At 36.5% G+C, this 24498-nt stretch overlaps 1 protein-coding gene across 1 annotated transcript; it reads left to right on the top strand.

Annotated features, from left to right (window-relative positions):
- The first annotated feature begins 2739 nt into the window (after positions 1 to 2739).
- gsg1l (gsg1-like) lies at positions 2740 to 23977 on the top strand. Its single transcript, XM_048203306.1, has 6 exons — positions 2740 to 2912; positions 3026 to 3318; positions 9721 to 9768; positions 15117 to 15269; positions 18431 to 18542; positions 22738 to 23977. Exons 2-6 carry the CDS (start codon positions 3030 to 3032, stop codon positions 23048 to 23050), a joined length of 915 nt encoding a protein of 304 aa, XP_048059263.1. The 5' UTR covers positions 2740 to 2912; positions 3026 to 3029; the 3' UTR covers positions 23051 to 23977.
- The last annotated feature ends 521 nt before the right edge of the window (positions 23978 to 24498 follow it).

Here is a 24498-nt window from a genome sequence, read left to right as displayed (position 1 = left end):
AACATTTTTATTACTGACATCTCTGTCTATAAATACAAATCACCCATTTAAAGAGTTACAGTTATGACAGGTTTATTTCCAGATATGAAGTTTGAGTCTTGTTGTATAGATTACAAAATAACGCTATAATGTTTACAATACGACAAGCCCGATCCCTTTGAGATATTTCACCCTTTGGCAGAGTACAACTCATACACCATTTTATTGATTAAGAAGGAACTATAAAATTATGTGTGATGAATTCTCATTGTGAGTGGTCTGTCTGAGACAGAGGTCTGTGTTTAAATCAATAAAAGCTGATTTTGGCCCTATACACAATTATTCTGTAAAGAATTCATTCAAAGGATTCAAAACTCTTACAGGGTAGGCTATATAAAATGGCCATTTACTAAATAAAAGTGCCAAATTGCCACAAATATTGAATGCTTTAATGAGCTATCATTATGAATAAATGACAAATATGCAAGATGATAAAAAGTCTTCAGTTTTTGTAATTATAAATGTTGCTAATCGTGCTATGCATTTTGGTATGCATTTAAATATGAGTGTGTGAAAAAATACTGGGTTTTGTCTATTTACCCAAACATGGGTTGAAACAAGCCATGTACAGGTGCTGGTCATATAATTAGAATATCATCAAAAAGTTTATTTATTTCACTAATTCCATTCAAAAAGTGAAACTTGTATATTATATTCATTCATTACACACAGACTGATATATTTCAAATGTTTGTTTCTTTTAATTTTGATGATTATAACTGACAACTAAGGAAAATCCCAAATTCAGTATCTCAGAAAATAAGAATATTGTGAAAAGGTTCAATATTGAAGACACCTGGTGCCACACTCTAATCAACTAATTAACTCAAAACACCTGCAAAGGCCTTTAAATGGTCTCTCAGTCTAGTTCTGTAGGCTACACAATCATGGGGAAGACTGCTGACTTGACAGTTGTCCAAAAGACGACCATTGACACCTTGCACAAGGAGGGCAAGACACAAAAGGTCATTGCAAAAGAGGCTGGCTGTTCACAGAGCTCTGTGTCCAAGCACATTAATAGAGAGGCGAAGGGAAGGAAAAGATGTGGTAGAAAAAAAAGTGTACAAGCAATAGGGATAACCGCACCCTGGAGAGGATTGTGAAACAAAACCCATTCAAAAATGTGGGAGAGATTCACAAAGAGTGGACTGCAGCTGGAGTCAGTGCTTCAAGAACCACTACGCACAGACGTATGCAAGATATGGGTTTCAGCTGTCGCATTCCTTGTGTCAAGCCACTCCTGAACAACAGACAGCGTCAGAAGCAGCTAAAGACAAAAAGGACTGGACTGCTGCTGAGTGGTCCAAAGTTATGTTCTCTGATGAAAGTAAATTTTGCATTTCCTTTGGAAATCAGGGTCCCAGAGTCTGGAGGAAGAGAGGAGAGGCACACAATCCATGTTGCTTGAGGTCCAGTGTAAAGTTTCCACAGTCAGTGATGGTTTGGGGTGCCATGTCATCTGCTGGTGTTGGTCCACTGTGTTTTCTGAGGTCCAAGGTCAACGCAGCCGTATACCAGGAAGTTTTAGAGCACTTCATGCTTCCTGCTGCTGACCAACTTTATGGAGATGCAGATTTCATTTTCAACAGGACTTGGCACCTGCACACAGTGCCAAAGCTACCAGTACCTGGTTTAAGGACCATAATATCATGTTCTTAATTGGCCAGCAAACTCGCCTGACCTTAACTCCATAATCTATGGCGTATTGTGAAGAGGAAGATGCGATATGCCAGACCCAACAATGCAGAAGAGCTGAAGGCCACTATCAGAGCAACCTGGGCTCTCATAACACCTGAGCAGTGCCACAGACTGATCGACTCCATGCCACGCCGCATTGCTGCAGTAATTCAGGCAAAAGGAGCCACACCTAAGTATTGAGTGCTGTACATGCTCATACTTTTCATGTTTATACTTTTCAGTTGGCCAAGATTTCTAAAAATCCTTTCTTTGTATTGGTCTTAAGAAATATTCTAATTTTCTGAGATACTGAATTTGGGATTTTCCTTAGTTGTGAGTTATAATCATCAAAATTAAAAGAAATAAACATTTGAAATATATCAGTCTGTGTGTAATGAATGAATATAATATACAAGTTTCACTTTTTGAATGGAATTAGTGAAATAAATCAACTTTTTGATGATATTCTAATTATATGACCAGCACCTGTAGGCTATGTAGCTTCTAAACTTGGATAAGGTATCTAACTAAAAGCTCACAGTAAAAAGCTTACATTGAGTACAGAATAATCAGTTATTAATATTTTGTTGGTTCTCTCTTGGTTTTGCAGGTGTTGACCGGCAGCCTGCCAGACCAAAAATGATGTCCGTAGGCCTATAGTAGTACATTGCGTTTCATCAGACAGGAAAACGATAAAACTGTCATTGTCAGTTTATTAGATTTCCACATCACATATAGCCTAATATCACAAATTACAGACTTTAAAGTGGTTAGTTAACTCTGCTAGAGAACTAGACTGTGAAAAAAACTCCCTTTAAAAAGTCTACACCCCTTGCGAGTTAATTTTACAATTCGCACACGTCGTCATTGATCCAGAATTAGTTTTACAAAATAGATTGATCATAGTTCATAAGGATATTTTTAGATTAGGTACAAAGGCAAGTAAAAAAACAATTAATTGTAGAGAGTGTGACACACAGTCGCGCGCAACAGTACGCGCGCAGATAAAGAGAGAGAGAGAGAGAGAGAGATCACAACAGTTGGCAGCATAAGTGCCTGCCTCAAAGATGCCACAGGGATCTTTCTTCCTTGAGTCACGTCTGTCTCCATGCGAATGGATCCACCTGCGAGCCTCAGAGGAGTGAAGCTCATTTTCTATGTGTGAAGATCGAACCTGTCACTGTCATTTCGGGCCGGTGAGCAGAGGTGAGGTGAGGTGAGCGCAACCGCTGCGCTTTCCTCACACAAATCAAGATTTTTCAGCCCGGTTTGAATGAGCTCAGTCAAGTGTGTGAGCCACTTCTTACAGGACTATGAAGACCACTCGAAAATGCCGTGCTCTGCTGTCTGTGGGGTTAAATCTTCTGGCACTCTTATTCTCAACGACGGCGTTCATCACGACCTACTGGTGCGAAGGGACTCAGAGGGTCCCAAAACCCAACTGCAGTAAGGAAAGACGGCATAACTGTATTGACTATGGGGTGAACGAGACAGACCCGAGTAAAGTTCACTATAGCTGGGAAACGGGGGACGATCGCTTTCTCTTTAGGCATTTTCACACGGGGATCTGGTACTCCTGTGAGGAGAATATCCATGGAGGAGGTGAGAGTTCGTTAAGTTCCTAATTTTAAAGCGAATCATAACGGTATTCAATGAGGCGATGGTTTCCATTGTTTTGATATTTGTCTGTAACTTGGGGTTCTAGGCTGTATATATCTTAAACTTTGATCAAATATTCCCATATTTGTCTGTCTGCTACATGTTAAAGTAGTTTTATTTGTCCCTAAACTGTGTAAATGAATGGCAAGTAGCTTACAAAGAGTGTCATTGTTACCTCACAACCGGGGTTGTAACACCTATTTTTTATTTAATATTTTGAAAAGGTACATTAAACGTTTTATTTAATAGCAGAAAGCAAAAATGAAAACACACACACCGGATATATAGGCTATATATAGGCCTATGTGTGTGTGTGAGTATATATATATATATATATATATATATATGTGTGTGTGTGTGTGTGTGTGTGTGTGTGTATGTAGTGTGTATAATATATATATGAAGACTTCAGATGCAAAAGCCTCTAAGTGCCATCTGAAATTTTCTTCTAAAATGAGCATTTTTTATCAAGCTTGTATGTTTATGTTCAGTTATTTCACTTTAATGTCAATGAAAAGGACCTATTAATTGCCATTAAAGTGAAATTACTAAACCTAAACATACAAGCTTGATAAAAAAAAAAGTTTATTTTAGAAGAAAATTTCAGACGGCACTTAGAGGCTTTTGCATCTGAAGCCTTCATATATATAAAACATAAAAAATATAAAACATGCCAAAAGCAAAAAAATAGGAAAGAGTCAGAACTCTTCAGCTATATTACTACTAGTTTTTTAAACTGGTAGTAGGTGTAAAGTACATTATATTAAGTTAAGCAAGAAAACCTCCTGAAGATGATATCTGTCAATTAAGCATTCATTAATATCATCACAAATCAATTATACTATATAATGAAATTATATAAGAGAGTGTTTTTGCACTCTGGGGAAACTTCAACAGGCCGTGCGTAAAGCAGTGTGAATGTGTTGCGCAATGGATTGGCGGGGAATGATTGTACGCCAGCAGCTTTGGAAACATCTGTCAGGATTTACTTGACTCTCAATGAGTTTTGAGGAACTTGGTAAAGGCACCGTTAGATAACCACATTCCCCATGGAACACAGTGAAATAAGAAGCTCTTGGACAGCCTTATATTTTTAAGGATACTCTCTCTCTCTCTGAAATGTTTTTTTAATCTCAGACAAGTTAGTTTTGTCACAAATTCGTCGGTAGAACATCAGGAGTTATTGGTTAGTGGAAAATACACCAAGATTAAAGGATATCCTGCAAATAGAATGATTTGTAGATATGATTTGTAACTATCTTTTGCTTTCACATTTAAATTAAAATTGGCTTTCATGATAATATTTAATATTTAATACCATATATGGTCTACAGCTAAATCCAAGATCGGGGCTATCATGTCACAGACCCATTGCAATGTCTTCAATACACAGATGTAAACATAAAGTTTATTATTGTATTAATCCAACAGACTTTGTCAGGGGAGTGAGGGAAGGTCATTGTTACACTGTTGAGGATTAAGTTATGTGGCTCAAGGTTTTTTTTTTTTTTTTTTGGTCAGCGTTGTTGTTGACACCCTTTCCTATCTAATCATCAATAGGATTTATGATTAATCTGACTGTGTCAGACAGGCTTTGTGCTGTAAACCCATCTTCACACATCCACACAAACAGCTCAGCTCAGTCTCTGCATAATGATTTACCGTCATCATTAACATAATAATCCATTATACCTATTATATATGTGTACCTGTAATATTTGTGTGTGTATTATCTTATAGACACTCTTTTATCAGTGCAGAAGCACAAGAAATTAAACAAAAGACAAGATGCACCGTAACATTGTAGTGATTTTTGGAGTCCCTTGCATTAAAAAGCAGAAGCAGTTTAACTGCATAAACAGCAGAGCCATCAATAACTGTAAAGATTTATGAAGCAACCCTTCTGACCAATGCCCCCATTTAACACTGAAACGTCAAAGAACTTGAGTCGTTCAGACGGCAAAGCCACACAGAGAGCATGAAAATGTAGAGTGCTAATTAATAAATCATACTTAAAGATCTCTTCTCTTTGCCCACTGATCAGTACAGTACCACATAATAATGCTAATGGCCATCAAATCATTCACTCTCATTACCGATGCAATTACCCTCAACCAAACTCAGATAGCAGATTAAACACATTAGACGCTGATCAAAAGCCAGGGGTCTTTAATCATATGGAATATTGGAAGAACAGGAATGGACTGAATGAAGATGATTACACCTTTTAAATCCATAATGAGTGAGTGAGCCCATGTCATTCTGATTCCCCAGGGTAGGCATTGGGAAATGAATTGAATGCGAAATGAATGCATACTCAGTATGTATGTGATATAATTGCATCACAATGTGCCCAAGATTAGCTGTTAAAATCACATAGATTCAGTAGATTTCTTGAATTATGAATCTTTCAAATAACATTGATGCTATTTCAAACACTTCTCTTTTTAAGCTTTAAAACAGCTCTATTCAAACATGTGTGACCAGTAGGTTTATACAAATAAGTCTGTATCCAAAAAAATGGACTAGAATGAATCATTGTAGACATTCCATGTCATTGATATAAATGAAATGATTACCACAAGTGCCTCACCTAACTGGTGAAATAAAATCCACTAGAAATTCAATTACTCGTGTTCTTGCATCATCTGCCTTTTTTGGAATCGGTTAATGCATTTCTCCTGGTGCAGTGAGATTCCGTTATTCAAATTGAGGAGAGGTTACCATGGGCCACTTATCTGCCTGGCAGAAGGATTAAACTCCCTCCAGGGACCTTGTTTACTGAGAAAAAAAAAGCTCAGGGGAGACGTAATGAGAATAGAAGTGCACTTAGAAGGTGCAGAATATGAAATCCAGAATATGACACCCTGTCATGTTCGATGGCAAACTAATGTGTGATCAGTCACACTCTGAACTACTTTCTGGCCACGTACACACTGCAGCTAAATTTGGTTGTCAGTTCATCTTTTAGAGCTTAATCCTGTTCTGTACACACACACTTCAGTAATTTACAGGAGTGACAACTGCATTCTACGTTGAATTATCTCCTGAAAAATGCAGGTACTGACAACCGCATTTACAAATACAGCATGTACGGAACCGCGTTTCCCAAAAGCATCGTTAGCCAACTAAAATCACAAGTTCCGTCGTTATTTACATAGTTCAACGATTTGGTGTTTCCCGAAACCATAGTTCAAACGAACATTCGCAAAACTGCATCGCAAACTTGTGTGGTTGGAACGACTGCTCTCGAGCTGTGGTTAGAAGCTTAGTTTCTTGTTTTTATGACATGTAGACTTAATAAATCCTTATCTTGAGCAAAATAAGCAAGCTTACATTAAGTACAATGTATATATTTTATTTCGAATATATACAAATTTATATATTTATATATTTTAGTTTGTCAAGAGATCTAAAGCACCGTTTTTGAAGAGTGCACATGTGCTTATACATGATCTAGTACGTAAGAACAAGCGTTTGATTTAATCTGGGAATAAAGCAAAATAACTGAGGAAAATGAGAATTAGTCCTCTAATGCCATGTCCGTAATTTATAGCAGAAATTCTAGCATTAATTCGACCTCAAACGGATTCATTTAAAGAACTTATTACTCCACCACCTGTGTGGCTTCATTCACCAACGTGGTTGAACAACAGGTTTACAACAATACGGTTTCGGGAAACAGTCGTGACTAGCTAGTTGATTTGTTCAACGATGCATCGTACTATGGTAGTTCAGCAGCGAGTTGCATCGTTGTTCGGGAAACGCACCCCAGAACAACTAGTGTTAATCATAAACAAGACACGATGCCTCTGTTGACTGTGCTTTAGTTAAAAATATTAATATTACTTGGTCAGAATAGCGGATACCGAACACTGGAGATGCCAGATCATTGTTATGGTTACTATGGTGTCAATCATCACAGTTTGGTGTAGTCGTGTCCCACTTGGAGTGGGCAGGTGCGAACTAGAGGGGCTACACTGACAGAAAATGCAGAAAAGAGACTGTTTCATTCTTACCTTTATAGTCCGAAATGTTCATTCAATATAAATTTGATGGTACAGTCGGCAGTACAGGATACTAGAATTGTCAAAAGTACCAACTTCAGTATCACATTGGTGCTGAAATTTTAAAAATTTCGTAAGCACCTCTGATTGGCCATTGTATTCACACACTCATCGGATATGTCTTTTGTCTGTGATTGGCTTCCGGATATGTCTGTGATTGGCTTCAATGATCAACGCTTCCAAAACATTATAAATAGTCGTCAGTGACACTCTTCACTGAGCGCTTACACAGATACACACATTTGAAAGCAGGCGTCTATCGCAGACCAATCCGCAATAGAGCGTGTCAACACAATGGCCAACCAGAGGTGTTTACGAATCTGCTCAACAGCGCTCAAAGCATCACATTTTTAAGATTTCAGCACCGAGTGGTACAAGTCGGTACTTCTGATAACTCTACAGGATACACAATGCTAGAGCTATGTAAACAGGTCACGTGCTGCGTTTATCCAATCAATGACACTGACACCGCAAATATGCAAATAAGAACGTTAACCCGGGGTTTAGGATTGTACAATGTGAAACGTCAGCTTATGAATACCCAGGATTAATTGTTAACCTGTGGTTAAGAATGACCCGGGGTTAACCATTTCAAGTGTGAAAAGCCCTACAGACAGATACTTTAGGAATCTCAGGACTCTAAGTCCTGAAGCTTTACTGTGTGTACATGGCCAGTCTGTTTGATTTTTTTCTTCAGTTCTGCTGTCACTATAGAGCAGGTTTCTGTAAGGAACTCCACGTGGCATATAGAGTTGTCAAAAGTACTGACTTCGGTACCAATCGGTACTAAAATTTTAAGAATGTGACGCTTTGAGCACTGTTGAGCGGATTCGTAAACACCTCTGATTGGCCATTGTGTTCACGCGCTCAACGGATATGTCTGCGTTTGGCTACAATGATCAACACACGGGAGTGTTTGAAAGCACACAAAAGTGTCTGAATTTGAAAGCGGCTGGCGTCTATCAGCAGACTGGACTTCAAATGTTCCCATGTGTATCTGTGTAATTGATGACTATTTACAACGTTTTCGAAGCATTGATCATCGAAGCCAATCACAGACATATCTGATGAGCCGTGAACAATGGCCAATCGGAGGTGTTCACGAATCCGCTCAACAGCACTGAAAGCGTCACATTTTTAAAATTTCAGTACCAAAATTTGTACTTTTGACAACTCTAGTGGCATATTTTAATGATTGAAGCTTCAAAAATCTCATTCATTCTGGTGGTGAAACTTATTGGCATTCATTTGAACCGCTTTTGAACATTAGCCAAGTTTTAAATGCTACTTTAAATCTTGATTTCTGAAGGTAATAAAACTTTGAAAGGTCTGTGTGGTCTGTAATATAGATGACACAGAACATAAAGTTTTGCTGAGTCTGACAAGCCTGGAATTATGAGTGTTGTGTCTGCAGACTTGTGCAGTAGTGCCACAGCCAATATATTTATTGTATTTTTTGAACTGGGGCACATTGATAGAGAAATTTGAGCCACACACACACACACACACACACACACACACACACACACACACACACACACACACACACACACACACACACACACACACACACAGAGTATATATATATAGGGAAAAGGAAAATGCAAATATGAAAATCACAATATTTCCATATGCAATTGTTATCTTCATATTACCATGCTCATCTCTCACTTCTGTTTGACCTCTGTCCTTTAGGCACAGCTTAGCATCTTCATTCACCCCTCCACGGGCAAGATTATCATTGAAAGTTGCAGACTAAAGTTTTATGAAGAAACAGCCTTGAACCTCAAATTATCCTCACCAGTTTAATTAAAAGTCAAATTTAGTAGGATGCACCAAAAACCTTTTATGTTCTAGCCCAGAGACACATAGAACAATCTTAATTAAAACAGTTATTTTGGTTAGACCACAGACAATTAGTTTACTCGTTTCATCGAAGGCATATACAGATTTCTACACATTTATATGATCGCTATAATTACAGGAAAAGCATACCGTATGCTACAAATGCAAACATTAAGCAGTGAATGTGCAAAAATGCTTGGTTTGTGTAATCAAAAACATCTGATGCTGAAATGACACGTTAGAGGTTAACGCTAAGAAAAACTAGAAAAAAATTCAAGTGATGGATTCATCCAGGGGAAAGCAGACTGCTGAAGCTGTCTTATCACTGGAAAACAGCGCTGTAAAGATGAAGTTGAGCCCTATGACTCTCGGTTCACAAAAAGAGCTTGTAGAGCACAGATGTTAACTCTTCGGTTGTTTTGTGTCTTTCCAGGTGAGAAATGCAGGAGTTTTATTGATCTGGCCCCGGCATCTGAGAGAGGTGAGTAATGACTGTCATTAGAGTGCCGTTCAGGCTTGTCTGACAGCACACACCAAAACCTATGACAGATCTCTTATCCCCCCCTTGGAGCATCTTTGCGATATTATTTGACACACGCTTCATTTGTGGTGCATTAGCTAAAGTATGCATGTTTGAGTGAATGTTCACTTCCTCCAGGCCAGTGCAGGTTATGTACTTTAAGTTTGCCAATTGTTAAGAAAAAAATAGCCATTAAAATTATTAGATAGATAGATAGATAGATAGATAGATAGATAGATAGATAGATAGATAGATAGATAGATAGATAGATAGATAGATAGATAGATAGATAGATAGATTTTTTTCTTCTCTCACTGTTTTATGAATAAAAAGTATGTAAAAAAATGACTTTGATGCAATGTCACTCTTTGGTAGAGTGTGAGGGTGATTCTTCAGCAGCCACTTTTATGTGCCAGGGGTTCATTTAATCTAGATTTCGACTTTTTTTTCTTTTTGTTATACGAAGGTCATATTAAAACTTGAAAACTTTTTTCATGCTATTCAAATGCCGCTTATCTATAATTTATACTTTTATTCTTCTCCAAGACCAAGAGCATTAATCTTAAAGTATGAAAATCCATTATAAATTTTGTAAAACAAAAAGAAAAGTAAAAGGAAACGTCACTTGTTAATAGACTATTTTTAGTGCAGAATTTCCAATCAATATAGTAATAATTGTTTTTTTAAAAAAAAAAATTTAGGACACATAAATTTGGCCAAAAAAAAAAAAAAATTACATTTCTACCACAGAACGCTGGTAAACACAATACATAATTTGAGATGTGATGGAAATGACACTGTTAACGAACAAATTAAACACTGAGAGTGTTTATTTTCTAAATGTCCACAGGGTCCGTAGTTGAAAAAACACCCACAAACAAAAGTGCGATCCAATACTGACAACACATTTTATTTTTCGTTTAAGTTACATTTGATAACATAATGTGTTCCTTTACTAAAAATTATTTTAAAGGCAGGTTTAATTGTTGATGTTTTTATGTGGTAGCAAAGATTTCAGAGGGGAAATATCATTTTGAATATGGAATTTTATTTCTGTTCAGGGGTCTACTGCATAATACATCTCGCCTTGAACAAATCTGGAGATATTACTCCGCAATCAAAAACATTTATTTTTGCTTGCAATTTTGCTTGCAAATTACATCTGCCACAGTTTCAGGGGAGAACATTTGCAAGGCAAACTACACCATTGCCTGTTCTCTTTAGACTCCGGTTTTTATCTTATATGTCATGACTGAGTCTCAAGGTCTCCAGTGATAATCTTGTTTGATACAAAGCTGTCGATATTTGTGGAATCAGCCGAAGAGGGATGGAAGTGCATTTTGATTGAAGTGTTTTCAGATTCAACCCTCTATCTAAGTGTTGTCTTGTATGGAAGAATTAGAATGAGAAATTTGATTTATGACTACTAAATATGCTCAGGTCAGGTTTAGTGCTTCTGTCTCTATCCTCTCTCAATGACGCCACAGCTCAGACGATATCAAGCCCTCTAACAGTGCTTTTCTCTGGGACTGCCTCAAGGAGCCCTCGAGAAAATTGACACACTGTTTATAGTTGCCTCTGAAAAATGTAGGGCGGACTTTCAAAGGTGCCCCGATGTGTTTGAACTCTTGAAGACAAACACTTCAGACATTAATATTGCATAATGCCGTCATATTTCAGGTAAGATGCTTTAATCACTCACCACCTGTGTTTCTCTCAAAGTCTGTCATCTTTTATTTATCATGTGTGTGAGGGAATGTGTCGGGAAAGCCCAAACGAAGCCAAATTTCACAGTGGATAATGGGTAGAAAACGTGTAGCGGCAGACAGGACTATAAGGTGAGCTCTAAACGTTGAAAGTATAAGCAAAATAACATTATGATCTCAGACCAAAACAACTTCTGCTATCTCTGCCGAATCCTCCTCTGAGGAAGCTCCGGGGCGATTGGGAATTCTGCTAATTAGGAGGAGCTGATTGCTGTTATGGAAACACCCTTGAGTCAGTCTGATGGATACAACTAGATGTCTCCCTAATTTCTCAAAAATACATAAAAATGAAATAAAATAAATAAAGATTAAACATCCTTTTGAGACATGAGTGCAGCTTTTTTTTTCAAATTGCAGATGTTGCTGTCATGTCAAGTTTAGGATGATTACTGCTAATGAGAAAGCCGACTTCTAGTAAGAACTGAAGAATGTTTACGCATTTGTTTACTCCTCTTTAGAGTATACAGCACCATTACAGAGTCCAAATGCTTCTATTTTTCATTTGTTAAAAGTAGTGGTCAAAAGTTTGGGTTCAGATTAAAGAAAGTAATACTTTTATTCAGCATAGATGCATAAGTATAATTGATCAAGTGATAGTAAAGATTTTTTTTTTTTTTTTTTTTTAGATTTGGATTGTACATAAAAATTGTAAATGCTGTTCTTGAATCCTGAAAAAAAAAAAAAGATCACAGTTCAGAAATATTAAGTACTGTCACAAGGATAACTTGTGGGAATGTGAGAAAATGTCACGGTCCATCGGTTTGTAACGTAAAGTTATCGGTTATCAGATAGAGTTGTGGCCTGTTACCATATTTCCTAATCTTGTCATCTCACCATCATTTCTTTTCTTCTCACCTCTCCACTGTTTTATGAATATAAAACTATGAAAAAAAATTCAGCAGCCACTTTTATGTGCCAGGGTTTGATTTAACCGGAGTGTCTATTTACACTAAGTGCAAATAGCGTCCCTTGATGGCAAATGCTATTTACACTAGCTCCGCCCACCAGTGTCTGGCTGGGCCACTTTAGTTTTTTTTTTTAAAAAGACACAGAATTCAATGTCTTCAGTGGCGCAGCAGTAGCAAATAAGATTCGCAGACCGGGCATTTAACGTGGTTCGAATCCGCCTTTTGCCAAGTTCGCATTTCTTTTCAATAAAAATGAAAATAATGTTCTAAAAGTGGAAATAAACTGCAAACAAATGTTTAATAGTATTAAAAGTGTTTATTGGGTAGGGCTAGGCGAAGGTGTAGAGAGGGTTTTTATTCTCCCAATAAGGCAGCATCCATTTAATAATTGTAATAAATATAATCATTTACACTCTATGATATTATTGCATCCTGTTAATGTACAAAAATACTGAGGTGCAAATAGTATCTGCCAATATAAATTGTAGATAGCATCTAATTACTATTTACTCTTATTGCAAAGAACTAATACTTTTACATGGTGTACATATAATCTATCTAGTGTAAATAGCATATCGCTATTAAATATGCTATTTTCACTTAGTGCAAATAGCCGCTGCCTAATTAAATCTAGATTTCAACTTTTTTTCTTTTTGTTATATGAAGGTCATATAAAAAAAAAAATCGGTAATGCATTAATGCGCTATGAAATTATGTAGAGGTAAATTAATTGTAATATTAATTTAATAATGAACATAGCCTAATAATAATAATAATAATAATAATACATTATTATAATAATACATTAATTGGAAATGCCAAATCCTCTTGATATCACCAATAGCTTATGCTTTTGACAATATCTCTGGCTATCATTGATACACAATGTCATTGTCTATCATTGCAATCGTCAATGATCACATTCACATTCAATAATTCAATGCAACTTTGACAACAATCCCTTAATGAATCAACTCAATTCAGGTATGTTCATTATTCTTTCTAATGTTATGCCAGAGGAATGCACTTAAACACTTTTAAAGGTGCCATCGAATGTTTTTTTACAAGATGTAATATAAGTCTAAGGTGTCCCCTGAATGTGTCTGTGAAGTTTCAGCTCAAAATACCCCATAGATTTTTTTAAATTATTTTTTTAACTGCCTATTTTGGGGCATAATTAGAAATGCACCAATTCAGGTTGCGGTCCCTTTAAATCTCACGCTCTCTGCCCCCGGAGCTCGCGCTTGCCTTAAACAACATAAACAAAGTTCACACAGCTAATATAACCCTCAAAATGGATCTTTACAAAGTGTTCGTCATGCATACTGAATGCATGCGTCGGATTATGTGAGTATTGTATACTGTTATATTGTTTACATTTGATTCTGAATGAATTTGAGGCTGTGATCCATGGCTAACGGCTAATGCTACACTGTTGGAGAGATTTATAAAGAATGAAGTTGTGTTTATGAATTATACAGACTGCAAGTGTTTAAAAGTGAAAATAGCGATGGCTCTCTTGTCTCCGTGAATACAGTAAGAAACGATGGTAACTTTAACCACATTTAACAGTACATTAGCAACATGCTAATGAAACATTTAGAAAGACAGTTTACAAATATCACAAAAAATATCATGATATCATGAATCATGTCAGTTATTATTGCTCCATCTGCCATTTTTCGCTGTTTTCCTTGCTTGCTTACCTAGTCTGATGATTCAGTTGTGCACATCCAGACGTTCTGCCCTTGTGTTATACCTCAGTCATGGGCTGGCATATGCAAATATTGGGGCGTACATATTAATGATCCCGACTGTTACGTAACAGTCTGTGTTATGTTGAGATTCTCCTGTTCTTCGGAGGTCTTTTAAACAAATGAGATTTATATAAGAAGGAGGAAACAATGGAGTTTGAGACTCACTGTATGTCATTTCCATGTACTGAACTCTTGTTATTTAACTATGCCAAGATAAATTAAATTTTTAATTCTAGGCCACCTTTAAAAGAACTATCATACTTAAGGTTTTCTTATTTTTAAAGAACATCAAAAGTTCTCTTGGCCATTCTGAAAAGAGTGAAAAATGATGAAGGCTAAATTATAATATTGAGTTCTGATTGTTCAGTCGCTGTTATTTATAGTTTGTTAATTATCATACATAGAGAATTGTAATATTTCACTTGGATGACAAGTGTTACATAATGCGTTTTGTAATTTTTTTTTCAACAAGGGGGGGATGCCATCCACTGTCAAATCGAGCCCTGCCTACAAATATTGCACTATTAAAAAATTTATTAATATTAAATCATATTTAGTCATATTGTTTCCCATTTTTCAAAACCCTATTGTCAGGTTTAAATAAGATTTGTAATGTTCTCTTACATGGAGCAGTTATTATAGACAGATGCTCATATAATATGATTTCTACTTAGAACACCCATCTGCACCTTGCATATTGAACTCGACATAAGGAAGACCTGCGCAGAAACGTGTCCAATGCATGTCCATTTTATATGCAGGGGACAAGTTGTTAAATTTTCACTTGAATCTGACTGTGAATAGAAATGACAGAGAGAATTATGGGCAACAGCAGAGCATTTTGCTCATCAGTGTGTGTGTGTGTGTGTGTATTGCAGGTGTCCTTTGGCTGTCAGTTGTGTCTGAGGTGCTATACATCATGCTGCTGGTCGTTGGCTTCAGTCTGATGTGCCTGGAGCTTTTTCACTCCAGTAATGTGATCGATGGACTCAAACTGAACGCCTTCGCCGCAGTCTTCACCGTGCTGTCAGGTAGGCTTGCACCCTTGTCCCCACCTCACACTTAGAGAAACTAATTGCGCATTACTTCATTACATTTATCACCCATACAAAGACACATGGCCTTGTTCTCCTGTTTGGTCTCACCACAGTCACAAATGATGATGATAATAATAGAAAGTTTTGGACTTTTTTTGTTAGTCCCTACAGAAATGTAGTCATTCAAATTCTGTATAAATTTTCAAGTATTGTGATTTTGTATTTAGTGACAGAATACATTAGACAATTATACAGTTTTACTACAATTTTACTTGACTAAAGTTCTAAAAAAATTATTTCCAGTTATCCGCTACTTTTTAAAAGTTTGGTGTCAAGAAGACTTTTATTCAGCAAAGACACATTAAATTGATCAAAAGTGACAGTAAAGTTCAAATAAATGCCATTCTTTAAATGAATATTAAGCAGCACCACTGTTTTCAACATTGATAGTAATAAGAGCAGCAATTCATCATATTAGAATGCTTCCTAAAGGATCATGTGATACTGAAGACTGGAGTAATGATGCTGAAAATTCAGCTTTACCATCACAGAAATAAATTTATAATGGATTTATTTAATATATTTATATACAGCAGTTACAACACCAGAACAGCTGCTGCTTTTTGAATTTCTGATTATTTGATTTGAATACCTTCAACTAATGCCAATATAGTCCAGTTCATTTGGGGGCTTTAATGCCTTTTAATTCCAACTGCAGCAGAGAGAGAGAGGGAGAGAGAGAGAGAAATCACCCATCCAGAGATGAGCCTTCATGTGGTTAGCTAACAGTGGTTAAACATGGGTTTAGAGAAAATAAATAGGCTTTCAACTTTTCAAAGGAAGAAAAAAGTTGTTGACATCACAGGCTGTCCGTCCAATCAAACTACAGTATTTTGGCACAAATTTGATAACAAAGTTTGATTTGAAAGACATTTTTGTTGCTGTTTCATCATCTGATCATCTGGGTCCTCAGGCAAATCCAGTTAACAAAAAATATTTAGAGGAAATAGTAGACTAACGAGTTGTATTTAAATAAACATAAGGTTAAAAAAAGTGCAAGTGAGAATTTGTCGTTACACAGTTTCATAACAACGTTTTGAACGCTTGACACTATACTAGATACACCGGACACACTCCACTGATCCTATTGTATTTAATAGGGAACAGGTTCTACCTGCACATATGCAGGGAATTTATAGTTAATAGTGTTTGTCAGAGAGAACTTTAAATGTGTATTGAAACTGCGCTTATATCATCTTTATGACTCAAACTATGTAGTCCAGTTTTTCCCCAATCAAAATGATCAAATGCCAAAAAAAAAAAAAAAGCCAACAAAAGCTAATATGATTATTTCATCGCTGTCAAGCAGAAACCTTGTATCTCTATGTTTTGTTTTGTTTTTTATCTTTAAAAATCAATGCTATTGGTCATCCTTTACACCTGGTTAAATATTTAACCAATGAAAAGTATTAAAAAGAGCTTGTGACTAAACCTCATAACTCCATTGGATCCTCAAACTATCGGTCAAACCTTATAACTCCACCTTCCTCTATCATGAATGAAATGCCGCACACAGTTTGGAGCGTTTCTGCTTTTGTGCAATGCAAGGGTAAATAAAGAACTGATGTTTGATTAAGTACAGCATTTTCTTTACTCAAGAAACACTATCCCCCAGTTTCACAGACAAAGTTAGTCCCAGACTAAAATGCATGTTTGAACTGATTTAACTGAAAGCAGCTTGCACTGATGTATCTTATAATATGTCAGTGCCATTGCCATTGTTTTGTCTCAAGATGCACACCAGTGATGTTTTTTTTTTCTAAGGCATGTTTATAAAAGCTACTCAAATGTCATAAATGAACTAAGGCCTAATTCGGCATAACCTATGCCCTGTCTGTGAAACCATGGCCTGTCTATAAAGACTAATGTTTTATGTATTTGAACAGAGAAGAGTCTTAGTCTGGTATTTCTTGTCTAGTTGTATCCAGTATACTGTTTTAAATATCTTGTGCATAGCTTTTCATCTTTTATATCATGAGATTTTGTCCAAATGTATTCAACATCAAGAAAAACTGAGTGCCCACATAGCTATAAACTTCATAAACTGCAAGTTGATCGTAATGCGATGCACTTACTGCCTTATACTGTAGATGTGGCTGTTCCAGTGATGGACACAACATTCGCTGGTCAAAAACCTCATAACTACATCTGAACTCATAAAATGTTAATATTATAATGACACATGCACATGTCTGACTATATATAAAGCCACAATATCAACTTTGATGACACAATGTTTATTTAAAAAAAAGAGGTTTCTGGCTGGCAGTATGTAAATTTAAACTACCTGTATGACCTTATTGTGTTTCTACCTGACATAAGCTCAAGTTTGACATTAAATTTGAGTGCTTTTAAAGGTCCTCTAAATGATGTCACGCGTTTTTAGGCCAAAACATTTTTTGTCACATACAGACCACACATTCCCCTGAATACACTGTAAAAAAACGCGGTCTCTGTAGTCGCCACAAGCTCCAAAAACGGCAATAAAAACAAACTGGTGCAGCCTGGACCACCTAACATAATAAACATGCTCCAGCCAATAACCGACAAGAATGATTTTAAATGCGCGTTCATGACTGTTTCAGGAAGCACGGAGGGGAGGGGAGGGGAGGAGGAGGAGGAGGAGGAGGGAGGGTCTAGCTAGCCTCTGTTTTGTTTGACAACACTAAGAACGTCAACAGGAAGTTACGCACCCAGGATCGCTTAGAGAACCTTTAATATAATATCCAGGTTAATATGCCATTTGAAGCCATGCGTGTTTGAGCAGAGAATATTGCAATTTTGTAATTTTAGTAATTAGTGGTGTGCTGTCTGATTTGTACTTATCAAAACAAAAACACTGGTGTAGATGGTTCCATAAATATAAAAACACATCCATAAACCGGTCCTAATTTACTCATCCTCATTCCAAATGCTTTTTCCCACATGGAACACAAAAGGGGATTTAATTTGTTTTAATGTTTTCAGAGTTCTTTTCCATGATTGGTCATTGAATCAAGAATTGGAATGACAGTAAACAACAACAAAAATATTTCTATCCAATGAACAACAACAGTATGAGAAATCACCAACTGCATATGTGGGTTTCTCAACAGGTCTCCTGGGGATGGTGGCTCACATGATGTACACACAAGTTTTCCAGATCACAGTCAGTTTGGGACCAGAGGACTGGAGGCCTCACACATGGGACTATGGCTGGTCCTTCTGGTAAGCGTCTCTGATACTTCCAGTCACATTTGCATCATCAGCCAAAACCTGATGGATGATGAGCAGTGAATGTGTTGATCACACACACATATATATATATATACAGTTTCCACAAAAATATTGGTAATACTTTACAATACGGGTGCACTGAATATGCATCATTTCTCCAGCCTTCATGTCTCATGATCCTTCAGAAATCATTCTTATATGCTCAAGACACATTTCTTATTATAAAAGACTTCTTAAAAACATTTAGGAATCTTGTCGCCCCTACATTTTTGAATGGGAGTGAACATCTTTTTGACTATAAGGAATTGATTTCTTTAAGGTCATTTTAAAATATTTTTTAAAGAGGCAGATCACTCAAAAATGACAGTTCCAAACCCGCATGACTGACTTATTTATGTGGAATGCAAAAGGTGTACAATTTTAAGCGAATGGCAGTTTTTTCAAGCTCCAAAATGATAAATAGCATTTTAAAAGTAGTTCATACAATTTCTGTGCTGTTTGCTTAGTCTTTTGAAGTCATATGATTGCGTGGATGTTGTTTTTCATTGCAAATTCACTTGCTCAAGTTCATGGAAGAAGTAGCGATATTCGATTTGTGACCAAATCAAACTCTATATATTTTCACCCTTAGTAGTTCCTGATCAATAATTAAATGGATTTCTCTGGAGCAGTAGCTCCACGTCCCATCCCAGCTCGCTTTGTTTTTGCTCCCATCCTGTATTATATAATTCACCAAGGCAAAGAGGCGAGGCGTCCTCAGAAGTCACAGATGTGCTGGTGCCTGGTGCTCATTCTGCAACAAATAAATCTGGCTCTTGTGGACTCAGGTTCCACTTTCTCTAATATAAATGTTCTTTTTCTAACTGAAATGACAACCTAGAAATAAAAAAAATTAAAAATTAAACTTCAAAATGGTTTCCTCAGTTTCTCTCCATATTCTCTGAGGCCACATTGACCCATATATTTGGCAAATGAACAAAAGAAAGAGTGAAACATTGTATTAGAGCATATTACACATTTCATATTACAAAGATTTATGATTTTTAATGTTTTTGAAAGAAGTCTCTTATGATCACCAGGGCTACATTTATTTGATAAAAAATATTATGAAATATTACAATTTATAATAACTGTTTTCTATTTTAATATATTTTATTCCTGTGATGTCAAAGCTGAATATTCAGTATCATTACTCTAGTCTATAGTGTCACATGATCTTTCAGAACCTCCAGTGTTCCCGAATCATTCTTTATTGATTCTTGATTGTGCTGCTTAATATTTTTGTGGAAACTGTAATAATATTTTTTTTTCAGATTTCTTTGATAAATAGAAATGAACAACATTTTTGTTTAAATGTCTTTGACTTTGTCAGAACAAACAATTTCCAAAGTTCCTTTGTTATATTGCAGCCATTTGCTAAAATCATTTAAGTTCATTTTTTTTCCCTCATTAATGTACACATACATCCTTGAGATGGTTCTACACCTTCATTTGAGTCCAGCTGTGTTTGATTATACTGATTGGACTTGATTAGGAAAGCCACACACCTGTCTATATAAGACCTTACAGCTCACAGTGCATGTCAGAGCAAATGAGAATCATGAGGTCAAAGGAACTGCCTGAAGAGCTCAGAGACAGATTTGTGGCAAGGCACAGATCTGGCCAAGGTTACAAAAAAATTTCTGCTGCACTTAAGGTTCCTAAGAGCACAGTGGACTCCATAACCCTTAAATAGAAGACATTTGGGACGACCAGAACCTGCAAATAAATCTGCAAAATGTCAACAATTCTGTGTTTTTCTGTCAATATGGGGTGCTGTGTGTACATTAATGAGGGAAAAAAATGAACTTAAATGATTTTAGCAAATGGCTGCAATATAACAAAGAGTGAAAAATTTAAGGGGGTCTGAATACTTTCTGTAACCACTGTATATATATATACACAGTGTATGTACAGCGCAAAAAAAATTTGACCTTTACAAAAGGGTTCCTGCAGAAGTAGGAAGCTAAAACTCCAATATTTTACTCAGAATAACTCTAATACTCTCATTAGACTATATTTATTAGATGTATTGTATATTATGGAATATGATTTCTTTATCTGTGATTTAGAAAAAAAATGTCTTGTTTACATTTTCTGAAATGCTGCTATTTTTATATCACTAAATGTGTTGTGAATTGAGAAGGTCAAATACTTGTTGGATTGCTAAATTGGATCCAAAACAGTCATGTCAGCAAACAGTCACTATGTTGTCTTTTTGGTGAAAATCCAGTTACAGTAAATATAAAGTACTTTTTTTTTGCGTGTCAGCTCTATAGTAAATTTTTTGGAGTGAGTCTCTGTCATTTAATTTTTTGGGACCATGCCTGTCTGTTAGACCAGAGAGGGAATGTCTGTATTGGATCTCCCAACAAATGATGTGTGTTATTTTGGCACTTGGATATAAGAGACATGCATTGGGGTTCTGACAGGCATGAAAGTGGTATTTACATTGACTGAATTACCACAGATGCTTGCCTGGCATCCATTAGTCTAGGCTAAAATTGCTTCATTTTTCCTCTGCCATCTGGCCAATTTCTTGTTTTCACTCTCTATTTCTGTACTACCTTTACTATACTGAATGGTAAGTATCTGAAAATCAAAGAGTAATTGAAACTTGAGCTTTTTTAAACCCTTCATCTTCAAGGTTGAATTTCCCCAGCTCACAAGCACAAAAACTGCACTCTCATGGTTTCTTATTGGAAACCAAAGGTAATTTGCAGTCTATAAATTGCAGACAATTTTTGGGGAATGCAATTTTTTTTACTGCTAGTGAATGAAAATAAAGTTGAAACTTCCAAACATAGATAAAAATAGCAAAAATGTTCACTGCAACACAAGTTATTCAGAAAAATAAAGATATATATATATATATATATATATATATATATATATATATATATATATATATATATATATGTGTGTGTGTGTGTAATAATTGTCCTTTTTTGTTTTCAACTGAGTAGGGGTTGAGTAGGTGTTTTGAGTCTGAATCTCATTCGTGAATGAACTAGTGCTTGTATAGCTTGATAAAAATGAAAATAAAAATTATTGATGAATGACTCTTCTGAACTAGCATTTTCTGGAATCTCTTAGCAGATTTGTAGACACAAAGAAAGAATACAAAAGGTTGTTTCTGTCAAAATCAGATGGTTTGAGTGTATGATTCTATGATTAATAAAGGATAAACATAAAGGATGCTTGTTTGTCACCATCTACTGGCGTAACGATGTAACCTACAGAAAGAGTCATCGAATGAATAGGTGAATTGAGTCACTGAGCACAGACAAACGCCAACAAACACGCATGTCGGCGTCTGTTGGCTTTGGTCGGAGGTTGTTTTCACCCAACTGAACATGTTCAATTGCCGTTTGTCAGGTCTGGGAATGTCTGAGCAGTGTGATATGATTTTCCAACAAACGGCAACAAACTCTGACGTATGTACTCTAATATAAACATCCTTTATTGATATGAAAATACCCCAAACTTCATGAAAATCACATACAAATCATATAGTATCGTAATCATGTGTTTATTACCTTCATGTTGTAGAAACATTTCTCTGGGAAGTGAAAACGGACAGCGCAGGAAGCCGACAATGGTCATCAGATCGCATAAATCAGTGGATAATGAATAGAAATTATGATTCCGTCTAATAAATTTTAAAGTAGCTTGTGTAAATATATCAATATTTCTCCAAGTATGCACACTTTTGGACTAAAAGCCCTTACGGACGCTGCAGACATGATTGAATATGAATGAGTTTCAAAATATCATAAGTTACCAATTGATTATTTTGCACTCCTGACATAAATTGAGAAATTACTGTCACTGCAACCAAATTTGATCATAATCAGTGAACAAATATCGAAGCTGGGGTATTTAATCTTTCTAATGAAACAGTTTGTCCAGATCAACTGCAGTTCTCTGCATAGATTCAAGTAAGCGCCAAGTCTTTCCCGTCGCAACAACCACGGATTCACCCACAACCTCTTTCGTTTTGTACGCCCTCTTTTCAGGTGAAAAATGACACGTAAATTGTCTGTGTTTGTTGGTTTCTGTCTGTGCGGTGTGATTTGGCAATGCACTATGCAAAAACTAAATGCAAATCAATCTCATTATGTTTTTATACATGTATGTTTCACAGTATGGCCTGGGGCTCGTTCACCTGTTGCATGGCAGCCTCCGTCACCACCCTCAACTCCTACACAAAGACGGTGATTGAGTTCCGGCACAAACGGAAGCTCTTTGAACAAGGTCTGCGAGAGGAGCAAACCTTCCTGGACCCGGAGGCCTTTCATTACTTCCGTGACACGTCCGTCCAGTCCATCTCCAGCTCTATAGATGTTTACCCAAGCCACGGAAGCAGCCATGGGAGCAGTCGTGGGAAAATGCGATCCCCTCCTGCCCCGGTGGACCAGGGCGACAACACAGAGTCTCTGGGAGAAGAGCAGTGCTGAGAGGACGTACATCCGGTACTGCACAGGTGGCCTTGCTCTGACCGGATATCTTGGAATAATGATTAACTGGGATGCGAAAGGTTGAAAAGTTGAGTTCCCTTTTTTGATATGCATTATAAGAGTGAAAATGGACATGTATTGTACGAGGCACAGAGGTATTAAGTTAAGCCTTAGTGAAGATAAATTGGTGATTGTAAATAAAATCATGTGGAAAGGGAGCATTTTTTTTCTGCCTACAGATAGCTGAGTTATGCACAGGCAGTTGGGAAAACAAAACGACTTACACTGCCGTGAAGACTGAGCAGTGCACGCTGCTAATACCGTATCGAAGCATCTGTGGGTCCTTCGCCCTGACAGATAGAGAAGCTCCTGAGTCTTACACAGTTTGTGAAATGCCCTCCTCTCTTGGTGAGATCTGCTTGAATATGCCTTCATGTTACAAACAGAAGAGTAGAGTACCGTTTAAATCCTGCCTTCAATACTACTGCAGCTGAACACAGGAGAAGCACAGCCCATATCAGTTGCAACATTCACTAGGTATACAAAGTTACTGCCACTTGGATTTTGCCTGTTTCTGTATTTTGTCGTGCATTACTGGGTTGATTAGCAGCAATGCCAAGATTGTAATCCCCGCCCCAAATCCTTTTTTTTTTTTTTTTTTTTGGGTAATATTTTGAACATCTCATAAATGTACATACAATGAATGGAATTCTATCTATTAATGAATGTACTAAATTGTATATTTATCTATGTATGCACTATAATCCTGTCTTTTTCATTTGATAAAAGAGGTACAAAATTGTCATCTTTTTGATTTTTTCGGTTTGCTTTTAAAAGAAGTAAGATACAGAAAGCTAAGTACAACAGTTCTTTATTCTTTAGAAACATGGCAGTTGAGTTGACATAATGGAGGAAAAAATTATAGATGAATGACTCTTATGAATAAACGCCATTTTGGAATGGCTTAGCAGATTTGCAGACACGCACATTTCAAAGAATACACTTGTTTCAGTCGATATCTAATCATTTGAGTGTATTATTGTATGACTCGTTCATAATGCTCTTATAGGAAATATTATTATTGCTCCTTCACATCTGGAGCTCTGCAGCAAGTCTGTGAACACAGTCTTTCTCAGTGAATCATTTTCTGTGAGTTCTGGATTTATGCTATTCAAGCTACTGAATTACACAGTATTTACTAGAAGCCATAAAAGTACCTGCTGTAGCAAGAGCTAACATGGTTTAGAACCTGCCTTCAGCAGAAGCCCTAGATCAAACAGCCAGTCAAATTAAAAGGGACTGATCTTGCAGTGTGAAAGCTAACAGATGAAGCTTAATGCAATGCTCATGTAATTGTGTGAAGTTTGACAATCAGAGAGTGAGCCCGCTTCCATTCATTTGTGATATTAAGGAGAGCGAATGTCCATTTTCTCATCTTCATATATTAT

The sequence above is a fragment of the Megalobrama amblycephala genome, linkage group LG1 (assembly GCF_018812025.1).
Source record: "Megalobrama amblycephala isolate DHTTF-2021 linkage group LG1, ASM1881202v1, whole genome shotgun sequence".
In the NCBI taxonomy this organism is placed as follows: Eukaryota; Metazoa; Chordata; class Actinopteri; order Cypriniformes; family Xenocyprididae; genus Megalobrama; species Megalobrama amblycephala.
Note: the sequence above shows the minus strand (reverse complement) of the source record. Positions and strands in the feature narration are given on the sequence as shown.